Source organism: Diplotaxodon limnothrissa, linkage group LG6 (genome assembly GCF_057381915.1).
Source record: "Diplotaxodon limnothrissa isolate DT_005_m linkage group LG6, D_limnothrissa_male_GT1.1, whole genome shotgun sequence".
NCBI classification, from domain to species: domain Eukaryota; kingdom Metazoa; phylum Chordata; class Actinopteri; order Cichliformes; family Cichlidae; genus Diplotaxodon; species Diplotaxodon limnothrissa.
The window spans coordinates 5422638-5437332 of NC_140601.1; the positions used below are offsets into that span (position 1 = coordinate 5422638).

Sequence of the window (14695 nt, forward strand, 5' to 3'; positions counted from 1 at the left end):
CTCCAAGATAAAAATCCACTATACTGAAAGCTTAAAATAAAATATAACCTTATGACAAATCACGAACCATACATCTGTTGCTAATTGTGTTCCAGTAAAGACTGATTGCAATCATTAAACATGCTTTTTTCTGTTTAAAAATGAGATACAGACATAATATGTTAATGGTTTATGAAGGGAAATTTTATTTCAGACTTGTTACTAAAACCCCAAATATGTTCAGAAGAATACCAGAAGGTCCCAAAAATGAAGACCATACACGGGTTAATCTGGAGAATTTCTGCATTTTAGGAAATTTAAAAAGGGTGAGCATGTTCAATAGTTATTTCTGTTAGATATTTTATGATTGATGAGACCCATGTGGGCCACTCAAGTCGTCCCATGATCACCATCACATTTCTATAAAAGTAATCACAGTATACTGATTAACTATATATTACTACTATCACGGCTAAAGTACTGATATTTCACTACCCTTATCATGTAACCAGCAGGCCACCTCCAGTCAACTAACTGCACCCCATGTTAGCCCTGATGCTGTGCTGTAGTGATGTGTTTGAAGTGCACAGGATACAGCACTTTATGAATGTGTGTGGTTGGGCTGATGCAGCTTGAGCAAGTATATAAGTGCTCTATCAATTCCAGTCTATTAGGGTACAAATCTCGGTGGGACCTTGTCCTTTTTGTTCTTTAATGTGTGCTTTTCTCTTGTTTTGCATACATTTCTCCAGGGGTCCGTTCTTCGTACGTCGCTCACTACATCCAAGATCAAATGACACATCCAAGACCAAACCATCGCCCTAACCGTGAGCTCGCTAATCCGGTTCCCCGAACACACCTGCTGTTGACGATTAGTACAGCTGGACGCAGTAATGTGACATCACTGGGTGTTGTAAAAGGGGCTACGCATCGATAGTAGAAACATTGATCGGCAACCCTCTGATTGGTCGGCGAAAATGTCGACGGAGTGCGCTCGGCTCGGTATTTTTCGGCAGCAGAGCAAGAACTCTTGAGTGAGGGATTTCAGGAGTTTCAGAGTTTAATCAGAACGCAAGGGAACACTGCAAAGGCTGCAAAAGCAAGGAGCGAGGGCTGGCAGGAAGTTGCTGACAAATTAAACTTGTAAATAATTTAATAATAACAATAATAATGGAGTGGATTGATATAGCGCTTTTCAAGGCACCCAAAGCGCTTTACAATACCACTATTCAGTCACTCTCACATTCACACACTGGTGGAGGCAGCTACAGTTGTCGCCACAGCTGCCCTGGGGCAGACTGACAGAAGCCAGGCTGCCATATCGCGCCATCGGCCCGTAGGCGGTAGGGTAGATTTATTATATTACACTATATTATCCAATATTATATTACATTATATTATAATATGTTATATTATATCCCCTTTCACATTAGAGCCACAACAGGACCCACTAGAACATGGGAACAAGTAAAAGTGAAATATAAGAATATTCTACAGAATGGTAATATTTATCACTTATATTGCTTTTCGTCTCTTGGAAAGAGACCCTGGAATAATCTGTTTGTTTATAACAGCAACCAAGAAAAGGGCAGAGCAAAAAAAAAGACAGGTGGTGGTCCTGCACCCCCTCGTCAACAAGTTGGTTAAGTAAATAATACCCTCACGGGAAAATCGATATCTCTCTATGAGCACAGTCGCGCTGAGCTAAAGGATCCTGTCTGTCCCGCAATATACGCTGGATTCTGAAAACTCTCCTTATCAATCTTGCACCTTCCGCAATGGGTGGCTCGCGTATACGGACAGGACATGGCTGCGACAGGCTTCCCAAATCCACCTTCGCTTTTATAGCCGTGGTCTCTCATCTTGATTACACAAAGTAATTTGCAATTGCTACTCTGAAATATGAATTACATCTGTAATAATCACATACATGTGATAGAATGTTAGTAGTACATTTCCCTTTTTTGGGAAATGACCTGTATGTGTCTGTGTGACATCAATAAATGGATCAGGTGCTGCATTATCTTTAGTTACTCTGTTGCTATGACAGCAAGTCCCGGATGAGCTTCGGGGAACCGAACGATCCAAGATCAGGCGAAATCGTCAACAATCAAATCCAGCTAACCTACTTAGCGAGGTACGAAGAACGGGCCCCTGGTTGCTGCTTATTCCTACTGTCTACTATTTATGTTTTATCCTGGCAAAGTTACTGTGGAGCACCCAATTTCATACAATGCCAATAAAGGGCTATTCAATTCAATTCAATTAAGCAGGTGACATCAAAAGTCTGCTAAATTCAAAGAAGTGAATCTTTTCACTTCTTTTTTATTCAAAATAAAAAGCTGGTTTTATGGTCCTGCAAATGTGTCCGACTGCATACATTTTTCAGTTGGACAGAGCAGGAAGAGGGGTTTTTAGAAGCTCCTGGGCAGTCTCCAAGATCCTGGCTGTGCACAGCTGGAAGCAGATGATGTAAGCAACTCCCAAAACTTATTTGGTTGACAAGTGGGCAGGTATAGAGCAGGGATAGCGGGTTTAACCGATAATAAGAGAACCATGAAAAACAAACAAACAAAAAACTTCATAGAATTTTAAAAAAGAAAAAAAAATCTAACTAAACATGAAAAGCACAGACAGTGGCCATTTTCCATGGTTTTTAAACACTCATCAGCTCTTTCTATGTTGTGAGTCACAAACCAACAACACATACTTTATATACTGCCTCCATCTGACAACAGAGCTCTCCTCAGGCAGAGACGGTCAGGCCCTTGATTGGACCCAACAGGCCTAGTGGTCAGATCAGATTTTTTTGGCTGTTCGCATTAATCTTTAAATGTGGCCATTAGTCTGGCCATTATCAGATTCTAGTATAAACCAGTATTGGCCCTGTCATCACCTACAAAAGAACAAAGGTATCACACGAGATTCCCAAAAGAGTCCCAAAGATAGCTCCAATAACAAGGTGTCCAGAGCTCTTATAGTGTGGGGGACATTTTTTTTCCCCCAATCCACTTGTCCCTTTAAACATCCTCTTTATCAAAAAAGTTCTTGCAAGTTATCAGCTTTGTCTAGGTATTTTCATCATGTCAGACATGTTCATTTGACACGTACATTAGTTTGTCACCTCTTTCTGTAGGTTGGAATTGGTCGAGGAGCAGCTCACCTCACTCTCTCTCTCGTCATCGTCATGTATTACAGTGCAGCGATGAGTCTTTAAGGACTGTGACCGAGTGAACAGTCTCTTGCAATGTGAACACCAATATGGTTTCTCTCCAGTGTGAACACGTAAGTGGCGGTTGTAACTGTATGAGCTATTGAAACATTTCCCACACTGGTCACAGCTGAATGGCTGCTCTCCAGTGTGGATGCGGAGGTGGCGAATATAATTGCTTAGACGACCAAAACTCTTTCCGCATTCTTTACAATTATAGGGTTTCTCTCCCGTATGAGTGTGAATATGTTGCTTGTATGTTTTTGAAATAGAGAAGCTTTTCTTGCATAATTCACACTGGAATGGTTTCTCTCCCGTGTGTATGCGTAAATGTGATTTATAATTACCCAGCTGAGAAAAACTCCTGCCACACTGGTCACAGCAGTATGGCTTCTCACCTGTGTGGACACGCTGGTGTATCTTGTAACTACTTAAGTCACTGAAGCTCTTTTCACATTGGCCACACTCATATGGTTTCTCTCCGGTATGGTTCCGCAGATGAAGACTGAAATGGCCTGACTGAGTGAAACTTTTTCCACAAAAATCACACTGGTAAGGTTTCTCTCCACTGTGGCTCAGCTGGTGCCGCTTGTATGAGCTTAAAAAGCTAAAACTCTTGGGACACTTGTCACAGCAGTATGGCTTTTCTTTAGTATGGACACGCATGTGTATTTTGTAAATACTTAAGTAACTGAAACTCTTTTCACACTGCTCACACTGATACGGTCCAGTGTGATCGCGAAGGTGTTTTCTGTAGGAACTCTGGTCACTGAAATCTCTCCCACACTTGTTGCAGCAGTATGAGGTGTCTTCAGGGTGAGTATACAGGTGTATCTTGTAAGCATTTAACTGGCTGAAACTGCTGCCACACTGTTCACAGTGGTATAGTTCCTCTGATGTGTGACTCAGTTCGTGTCTTCTTAGACTACAGATCCGAGTGAAACATTTCCCACAAGTCAGACACTGGTGAGGTCTGCTTCTGTCTGGATCTGACGGTTTCAGCTAAGTGGGGAAAAAAGACAAATTAAGGTCAGCTGAGAACTTGCTCAAATAGTCCCTGTATATCATGGAGTGTTAACATATAAAAGATGCAGTTTTTTGAGGTTTGTTAGATACAGCTCAGATTGTAATTTTAGGGAAAGTTACATAGGTTTTTGTGCTTAAATACGCTACTGCTTATTCTGAGATACAGTATGAGATTTGCTATTGCAGTGCTTAAACAATTATTAAAATGGAGGAAACACAAAACCTCTGTCCTGTCCATTGTGCATGCCACCTCTAACCCAAAGTCAGGTAGAACAGACCAGATGGGGGTGAGGGGTAAGAGGGGAGAGCAAAGAGCCAGGACACAATCAATCAATCCATACATCCATCCACTCAGAGAGAAATTAGCCACACCTCTGGCCAGTTTAGACTCACTAGTTAACCTAACAACATACATGAATGCGAGAAGAACCTGAAGTACCCAGAGAGAACCTACATTGAGGAGCCCATAGCAATTATTAAGAGTTAATAAATAACTTAAAAACATATTTGAGAATTGTTAACAGCACTTAATAATTTATAAAACAATATAGAACTTTAAGTAATTTATATTTCATCATTAACTACAAGCTTGGCCTGGAATCATGAGGTTGATATTCACAGGTGGGCAGACTTGAGCAGATAAGGTAAAGCATGTACTGGAGCCTGCAACAGGACCTGTGCTCGTAGGAAGTGGAGATAGGAGTGATTGAAATAATGCTGACTAATGGACCAATCAGAAAAATAATTAGCTGATTTGTCAACCCTCTCGTGAGGGTTTTTAATCAGCTTTCCCACTCACTCCAAAAGGTCCTTGATTCTATGGCTCTGTAAAATCCCACTCTGTTTCCTTCGCTCTGCTCCATGATTTACCTCTGACCTCTGAGCATTGAAGGCCAAAACTCGGGAACTAGAGCATAATGCAGAAATCTGTGAACTCCAGTATAAAGATTCCATTAACCAGGCCAAACAAACCTTTTATTGTATTATCAGTTCAATTCAATTCAATTTTATTTATATAGCACCAAATCACAACAACAGTCGCCTCAAGGTGCTTTATATTGTACAGTAGATTCTACAATAATAAATACAGAGAAAAACCCAACAATCATATGACCCCCTATGAGCAAGCACTTTGGCGACAGTGGGAAGGAAAAACTCCCTTTTAACAGGAAGAAACCTCCAGCAGAACCAGGCTCAGGGAGGGGCGGGGCCATCTGCTGGGGTGACAGAAGGAAGACAGGATAAGGCATGAGGATAAGGCAGTTCTTATGAGGGTAACACCAGGATCCTGTTTTTGCTTTTCTACAAACTTCTTCAACCCCTCTGACGCTTTACCACCACACTTTTATTCATCTGAAACCTGTAAGTCCTTGATGCTGTTCTTCACTACGAAAATTAACAACATTCACCACCAACTCAGTTCAAATGTTGTGTCTACCCCCACTTCAGAAGGTTTTCTCCATTTTGAGCCTTTTTCCACCTTTCATGTTCCTGATATATGTGATATTTCTGAGTTTATATGTAAATCAAAGCGGGCTACATATCATCTTAATCCTATGCCTACAGGACTTATGAAATCCTGCCTCTCTTCCTTACTCCCACTCATCTCTGCTATCATTCACTCACCACCGGTATCGTTCCCTCCTTATTCAAGATTGCTTCAGTCACTCATATACTGAAAAAAACCTTCTTTGGAGCCTGACAACTTTAACATCCTCTGACCAATTTCTAATCTACCCATCATTTCTAAAATACTTGGGAAAAAAAAAAATAGTCATAGCTCAGCTTCATTCACACTTGGTTAATAATAACATCTACGACAGAATTCAATTTGGCTTTCGCTCATGTCACAAACTGCTTTATTTAAAGTTACTGATAATATTTTACTCAGAGCTGACTCTGGTCTTCTGAACATTCTCATCCTTTTGGATCCGAGTTCAACCTTCAACGCCATCTCTCACTCAGTCCTTCTAGCTGAACCCTGGTTCAGCTTTGATTTTCTTAAGCTCAATGAGGATAAAACTGAAATCCTTCTTATAGGCAATAAATCCAACCTACTCAAGGCAAATCATTTCACCCTCACTACTGATAACTCCATAGTTCTCCCATTAGAGCCTTGGTGTCATTCTAGACAGCTCACTATCCTACAAATCTCATATCAATCTACGGAACGTTAACCGATTACTAGGGATGGGTACCGGTATCGGTTCTGACATAAACGGTAGTAACCAGACCGAAAAGCAGCGCACATTTCGGTGCTTTTTTTTCCCTGAGATGTCACACACTTTGGATTCTAGCCAATCATTTTACCTTTTCGAGGATAGTAGGCGGGCCCAGTTACGTACGTTCTTTTAGAGCAGAGCTACAGATTAAAAATGCCCAAGGCGAAGCGGTCAAATTCTGGCTGTACTTCACAGCAAAAGATGCAAACTCAGCAGCCTGTAACAAGCGCTTTAAGGTGATACTGTGCATAGGAGGTAACTCCTCGAATCTGATGAAACACCTGGCGACGTATAACATTTTGTTAAAAGCCGAGAAATGCGCCGTATTTCATAGCTTGCTGCGAGACCTCACACCGAGCACATCTACTGCAGGTGGGTTGTCTGTTATCGGGCCCGGAGTTAGCAACATCCCCCAAAAACCCAAAGAGGAGAGTCCTGGCCCCTAGCCCTGCCAGTGTAGCAGAAATGATGACGGATGATGATGGCAGCAGCAGCCGTTCTTTTCTGCGTGAGTAGCTTAATGTTGTCCGTGTGTAATTTACGTTGAGTAGGCTAACCACGTTATTACATTAATGCATGTAAGGTGAACTAGCAAACATCATCATAGCTACATGCGGCTGTCCTCTTGTTTGATGGAAGACGCTCCTTTCACCCTGGCCAAAAAGGCTAAAATGACCAAAGAAAAAGTGGAAAACAGCTAAACATGAGAGGTTTAGGACAAAGTTTGTGTTTTTTCCATTGTTTAAGCACTGCTTCCAGCCAACAGTGATACCATAAATCCCCTATAGCTGCAGAAAAGGCACACATTGTTATATTTTTACAAAAAAAAAAAACCAAAAAAAACCCCCAGCTAAACATGAGAGGTTTTTGGACAAAGTGTGTGTTCTCCATTCTTTAAGCACCGGTTCGAGCACCATTTAAGCACCGGCACCGTTTCAAAAGTACCGGTTTGGTACTGGTATCGGATAAAACCTAAACGATACCCATCCCTACTGATTACGTCCATCTCTTTCCACCTAGTCTGCGTCCATTCTTGTTCATAGTCATGTTACCTCCCACATTGACTATTGTAATTCTCTCTTGCATGGTCTCCCCCCAAAAATCCCTCCATAAGCTTCAACTGGTTCAAAACTCCACTGCCCACATTATTACCAGAATCCCCTCATACCAGCACATCACCCCTATCCTTCAGGAACTTCACAGCCTACATGTGAAATTCCAAATAGTGTACAAGCTTCTTCTGCTCATCTTCAGGGCCCTTCATAACCTGCTCCTCCTTCCTTTTTTTATTGGTCTTTGTTTTGTCATTTTTTAATATGCGTTTTATTCTATTGCTAGGCATTCTTGGGTGTCTTCAAAGGCACTTTTAAATAAAATGTATTATTACTATTATTATCACTGATCAAAAGGCGTTTCAGTGCATTATTGAACACCTACTGTAAAGAGTACCCTGCACAGCAGATAAACACCCACCCATATTTGTCCTGCAGGATGTTTGCAGCCAGCACTACATTGGAGCCATTGTCACAGACGCAACTTTGCTTGGTGGAATCTCAAACTTGTCTACAGTATGCTCAATCCAAGGAACAATGTTTGGCCCAGTGTGCAATTCATCAAGTTGCATGTTTATGAGGCAGAAGCTAATGTTATCACTTAGTGACTGATTTAAGAGTGTTTGATTCAAGAGCACCTTTAAGCTTACAAAGAGCAGTTTCATACTTCCCCTCCATTAGCCTTGTAAAATAAATTCTGGAAAGCTGTGTAAGCTGTAACCTGAATGATATGTGCCGATTATCATTTTTTAACTATGGATATTGGTCTCATGTTGTTGCCATGACAGAGAATCCTCTCTGTTAAGATGTCAACCATTTGCTGGTTGCGTGAGCCTGTCCTTCAGCGCAAAAATCATCTAGACACCCTTCGCTTATTACTATCAAAACAGAAAACAAACAAACAAAAACCAACAAAGCTGTTACTAATCTAGTAAGGCACTAAATTAAGTGCCTTGAGGCAACTGTTGTTGGGATATGGTGCCATCTAAATAAAATGGAATTGAATTAGTTATCAAAAACTGATGTCAAATAATGTTAAAGTTAATGCAAAAAAACAAACCAAAAAAGCCAAACCCCACACACACACACACAAAAAAACAACCCCAAAACAAGAACAACAACCACATCAAGGAAACAGCAACTCCAGGTCACTGGTTTACTATCGCAGTTCACCTGTTAGTTAACATAACTGAACTGGTGTTCACTTGGCAAGCAATTAGCTTGTTTCCAACAGGTAAACGAAGATACATTAACAGTAGGGATGGGTATTGATAAGATTTTCACGATTCCGATTCCATTTTCAATTCTGTTAAACGATTCGATTCTTTATCGATTCCGTTATCGATTCTTTTTAAAAAAGGAGAACACTAAGGTCGATTAGCTTAGAACTTTGTTTTATATCTTCTCTTTGAACAAGATAGAAATTTAGGAGTAACACGGCCTTACAAACCCAACAGTGAGATCTTAAGAGATCCAGCCTATGGCTCTTCAATGGGTGTCACAGGGTCCCCAGGGGAAAAAAAAAACAAAAAAAAAAAAAACTGTAAATGTAAACTATTAAAAAAATAAATATTCTTCTGGAGCAATAACAAAGTATAACATAAATTATTCTGTAGCAATTACACAAGAATATCCAGTAATGTCCCTGCCTACAATTAAACACATTCACTTACCGAAAATCATCTGCTGTGGCAAATGGATGCAAGCCTTTTACCCCAAACTTAGTCACTGCTCGGTGACATTCGTCTATCCTGGCCTGAAAGGAGACGCTACCTGTAGACTGCAGCGAGAACTGCCAGCGAGCGCCAGCCAGACTCTGTCTGTCTCTCTCATCATGGTCACCTAAATGCAGCGCACAGTAATGGCAGGTTTTGTAATAAGGCAGCTAACATAATATGCATTGTTAGTTGATTATTTACCTGCCGCATTAACGGGAGAGGACGTGCAAACGTTACCGCCGCTGCTGGGTTGAGATTCACGAGTCCGGAGCGGATTTAAAAACACGACATTCATTTAAGGTCATCGCGTGTTTTGTGAACAAATGCTTTTGCATATTCGTAGTGTTTCCTCCCTTAAATGAAATATCTACTTTGCAAGTTGACCTGTTGTCATCCGTTCTCGTGAAGTATGACCAAACTTTTGAGCGTTTGAGCCGCTTAGGCGCCGTGTTCGTTGCCAGGTAAATGACGCTCCGCAATGTGGTGACGTCATGCGGGGCAACTGGAATCGATAAGGGAATCATTTGCAAAAATGGCAAACAATTCCAAGGAATTGAAACAGTGGGAACCGGCTCTCAACAAGAACCGGTTTTCGATACCCATCCCTAATTAACAAGGTGTCAAACTGACGCTAAATTGAAACAAACTTAATTCTCTAAAACTCTAGCGTTGACATGACGGCTCCAGAGTTGCTTAATGCTCATGCACTGCAGTCGCGCTACCATGCAAGGAACGCTCTGCTTTGCACAGTTTGCATTCAACTTTGTTTTTTGTGAAATGCTCCCACACTATTGAAAGTCTCTTTGAAACATCCACTATGTGACGTGTCAACATTAAAAATTGATCATTGCAGTAAAACATCATCAGAATGGTTCTACAGACATTGCAAACACTAATTACATTGTACAATGCCAAGAAAAACTCTACAGCAGGGTTAGACAATCATCAGATATGATGAGCCATACACACGAATCTGCACTATGTGATGCTCATTCTTATTTTTGTTGCCCATGTATCCTGAAACATGTTGGTTTCTTTTTGAGCTCACCTCTTCTGAACAACTCATTTTCCCTGCTCACTGGTAAAAGATTACGAACTTTTCCTGCTTCTTCTCAGCTGTGCTGCATCTAAAAATCACAAAAAGAAGATTATTTATCACTCAAACACAGGCATATGACATAACATTAAAATAGACATTTAATTCCACTATGCTGAACTTGAAATTGCTCTAAAGCAATTAGCCACATTCCACATGCTACTTATTTTCAACAATTCTTTTATTAGTGGAGATGAGACACTATTTCATCAAAGCCTTTTTGTCATTTCAAAAATACTCAAATTTTTGTAAATTTTGATTCAAATTTGCTGAGGACACGCTTGAAATTGAATTGGTGTTCATCAGATGCAGGTATGATCAATGAGAGCAATGCCTGAACCACAGAGCCGGCAGTCCACAGGCAGATGGATGACAACGCATACGTCTCTTCCACCCTGTTGTTTGGGCCAACAGGGAAAGCTTTCTGTGAGTGGTGGGCAGAAGGGAGGGGGGCTTGCTATTCTTTTTAACACTGAACTGTGCACTGCTGGAATTTACCCAACAGTGGGGGTAGGGGCTGGACAGGTTGTCAGTCTGTCATAGGACCAACACATAGAGACAGACAACCGGAGAGTGCCCAGAAAGAACCCACACAAACACAGGGAGAACATGCAAACAGAAAGGACCCAGCTGGCTGATAGAATCAACAGTGCTAATCACTGCGCCACCCACAGCCGCATGTGACATTATTCACTTTGCCACAGCCCGGTTATGGACTCAGCACCTAAGTGCCTTCATTGCTTTGATTTCAACTGTCTCAACTTGGACGCTACACTGCAACCTTTACAGTTTATGGTCTGATCCAGGAGATCATTTTATCTATCTTGGACTTCCCCAAAACATTTTCAGAACCTGGCTTTAAACCAGAATGAGTGGTCAGAACTCATTCTGATTTTATTTGTGTTATTTTATTATAACACAAATATACACGATATAATTTAGTCTTATTTGTGTTGTTACTCAGGTTCTCTCATTTTATGTGCCCTTTCTTAAATTCTGTCATCTTTTCCTGTGTTTTTATGTCAGTTGATTCTTTGACATAAATTTGACTTTGACCTACAGTATGCTAATGCTATGGATGCATACAATCTGACCCTGGGGTCACGGGTATAAACAGACTCAAACTCATCCACAAGGCTGGTTATGCTGTAGGGAAGGAGCTGAATAACTCTCCACCACCTCCACTACAATAACTGTACACCTTTAATACGTTCAAAATGTAAACTTCAAAACTTGCATTTGTTTTTTGGTTTGTTTTTTTACAAAATATATACAAATTTGTGTATATGTCTAGATGACCACTAAGGATACCCTACCCTAAGTGATTAAAACCATTTAACACATCAGGTTTGAACTATGTCATCCATCATAAAAAAGTTTGAATGAAGACATATTTTCAAAAAATATAAACATAAACATATAAACAGCCATGAATCATTTTATTTGAATAAACTAATACTACTGATTGGTGGGAATGAGACTTAAAAAAATCATACAAATTAGGACCCGATTCAAGTGAAAAACTTCTCCACTGGGAAATACAAGAACGATCAGTCACCCAATCAGACATGGTGTGTTCCAGTAATGCTATATGGTGATGATAAATAAATACCCAATAAAACAAATTTTGCACATACCTCTATTTTTCCTTGCCGGTGCAGTCCGAGGCCTGCAGAGACAACCTGAGCTCAGAGCGCTCGGAGCTCCGCGCAGAAGATCACTGTGCAGATCCCCTCCCTACTAGGAGTCAGTAATCGCCCAGATTTAGCCTAGCACACCGTTCATTCGGTATAACGCAGATCCTTTCAGGCCCTCATCTGTCTGCTAACGTCGAAACGCAATTGCCACCATCTTTAACAGTGACGTCAGCTTCTTCATCTCTCCGTTTGTGGGAGCTGTGACGTATTAGAGCAGCGCTACTGCCCCCTTGTGCAGGCCCCTGGTTTTCAAAATCTTTTCAAAATCTATTTTTTTTTTTTAAAGTTGAAAACCTTTTTTTTTTTTTCAATTTTGAATTCGAAAATGGTTTTTCAAATGAGGATTTCTTTTTTGTGAAACTCTTTTCTTTAAGTATTTATTAATGGAATGACAATTCATTTTTAAAATATTGATTTAAAAATAGTGTTTTTATTTTAAATTTAATTATTAAACAATAAATTACTTTAGTAATGTTTGAACAAATGAAATAATAAAAATGCAATTTACTAATGCATATTTGATTGATTGATTCATTCATTATTTAAGCACAGAATTGATTATTCCAAACCGTGTGGCTCTTGTAGTCCTACATACCTGTCATATTCTTAGGATTCAGCTGTTTATAATACTTTTAACTTTGGATTTGTAATCAAGAGATTTCAATGACTTTTTAGCCAATACATCTACCTCATTTTTCCAGACCAGCATCTGCTTGAACCCAAAGAAATCCAACATTTATGCCACCATTGCACAATCTTGACCATTGTTCACCTGTCCTTATTGCAGTCTGCAAGTTTCATTAGCGCTGATAAACTGTCAGATGCAATAACTATAGCTTTCTGAATATTTATGCCCACTGCAAACCTAGCATTATGGCTTCCAGCTCTACTGTGTTAAGATTGATTAAATGTCTCTTTTTAATAATTACTCTAAGTTGAGGAATGAAGACCGCAGCATCTGTAAATATTAGGACTTCATGTGTATATTGTTTCTCCAAGTAAATCTGTGCTATATACTGAACAAGTGTATGACTGGACTTTCCGTTATTGCCTTTTGAATGTATAAGTCGCTATATAAGTTGCTTTTACTGTGCTCATAGCACTCTTGCGTGAGCTTATCTCTTCTACTTTGGAAGGACATTTCTCCCATTTCCACCTGCATGGCTGTTACTGGAGATTTAAATGCACCACTGCAAATTCTGAGGGCTTGGCTTATTCTGCATCCAGAAATCCCCCCCCCCCCTCAAGTCCAACCTGTTAAACATGTTAGTCTGAGCCTTCCTGATCTCTGACTGTAGGCATAGCAGAGCATCCATTGCATTTTTACCTCTACTGAATCCATTTTGGTATGATGAAAACAGGCACTTGCTTTCTAAAAAATAAGTGAGTCTTTCAGTGACCATCTTTTCTATAGTTTTACCTAACTGAGACGTTAATTGGTCTGTAATTTGATGGATCTGATAGATCTTTTCTGGGTTTTAAAATCGGAACAATTGCAGGCTGTTTCCATGTAGATGAAATTATACCCATTTCCCAAGCTGCATAAATAATCACAAAACAGCAACAACTCAGTCATTATCCATGTACTCCAACACAGTATAACATTTACTGTCTTTACCTGGAGAGGTGTGACGAACATTTGTTAATGCTTTCTTAATTCATACTGAGCAGTAAGTCCAAACTGCCTCTGAATTCATTTCTTTTTACATTTACCCTGCATCTAAGGTTCTTTGCCAGTGTCTCATTCCTGCACTGTTTAGGAATATCTGATAAATTACCAGAACTATGAATCTTTACAAACATTTGAACATTGAGCTCTGCCTTGTCTATATTATTAATCGCTATTCTGTTCTCTGTCCCTACTGTTTGGAACCTTGTTTGTCCTCCTCACCACACCCCAAATGTCCACTAACCATGTCTCTCTGCCTATACTATTACAGTACTATTACATTGCCTCCAATATGTATGCTTTGTAGACCTTTTAATTCTTCGCTTGTGCTCTTGTAGTGAATCAATGCTTTTATTGAGTGGTAATTTTTCAGCTGTCTAAATGCTCTTTTTCTGTTCTTTACCGCTTTACTTACACTCCTCATGCCACCAAGGTACATACAGATTATTATATCAAGTTCCTTTACCATTACTAATACACACTAGCCCCACCCTATCCATAAAATCCTACTAGCACTGGACTACTAGCACTGGACTGACTAATCTGTACCTGGCTGTAGCTCAGGTGGCAGAGCAGGTCAGCCACTAATCAGAAGGTCGGTGGTTCGATCCCAGGCTGCCTCCGGGCTGCATGTCAAATATCCTTGGGCAAGATACTAACCCCATGTTTGCCTACTGGTGGTGGTCAGAGGGCCCGGTGGCGCCTGTGTCCGGCAGCCTCGCCTCTGTCAGTGCGCCCCAGGGCAGCTGTGGCTACAATGTAGCTTGCTATCGCCAGTGTGTGAATGTGTGTGTGAATGGGTGAATGACTGAATGTAGTGTAAAGCGCTTTGGGGTCCTATGGACTAGAAAAGCACTATACAAATGCAGGCCATTTACCATTTATTCCAGTCTCCACAATAGTGCAAGAATAGCTGTGGTTAAAAAGAAAATGAGGAAGAATATGTCGCAGAAGCCCAGCAAAGAGGATACAGTGTACTCCTGTAAGCGATGTGGTAGCAGACATGAACCTAGACAGTGTCCAGC

The 14695-nt window shown here is 40.5% G+C and overlaps 1 protein-coding gene across 1 annotated transcript; it reads right to left on the reverse strand.

Annotated features, from left to right (window-relative positions):
- Positions 1–2018: 2018 nt before the first annotated feature.
- LOC146629993 (uncharacterized) lies at positions 2019–12147 on the reverse strand. Its single transcript, XM_085355530.1, has 3 exons — positions 11942–12147; positions 10257–10335; positions 2019–4192 (listed from the first exon to the last, which is right to left on the reverse strand). The coding sequence occupies exons 2-3, from the start codon at positions 10272–10274 to the stop codon at positions 3092–3094; spliced, it is 1119 nt and encodes a 372-aa protein (XP_085211656.1). The 5' UTR covers positions 10275–10335; positions 11942–12147; the 3' UTR covers positions 2019–3091.
- Positions 12148–14695: the final 2548 nt, after the last annotated feature.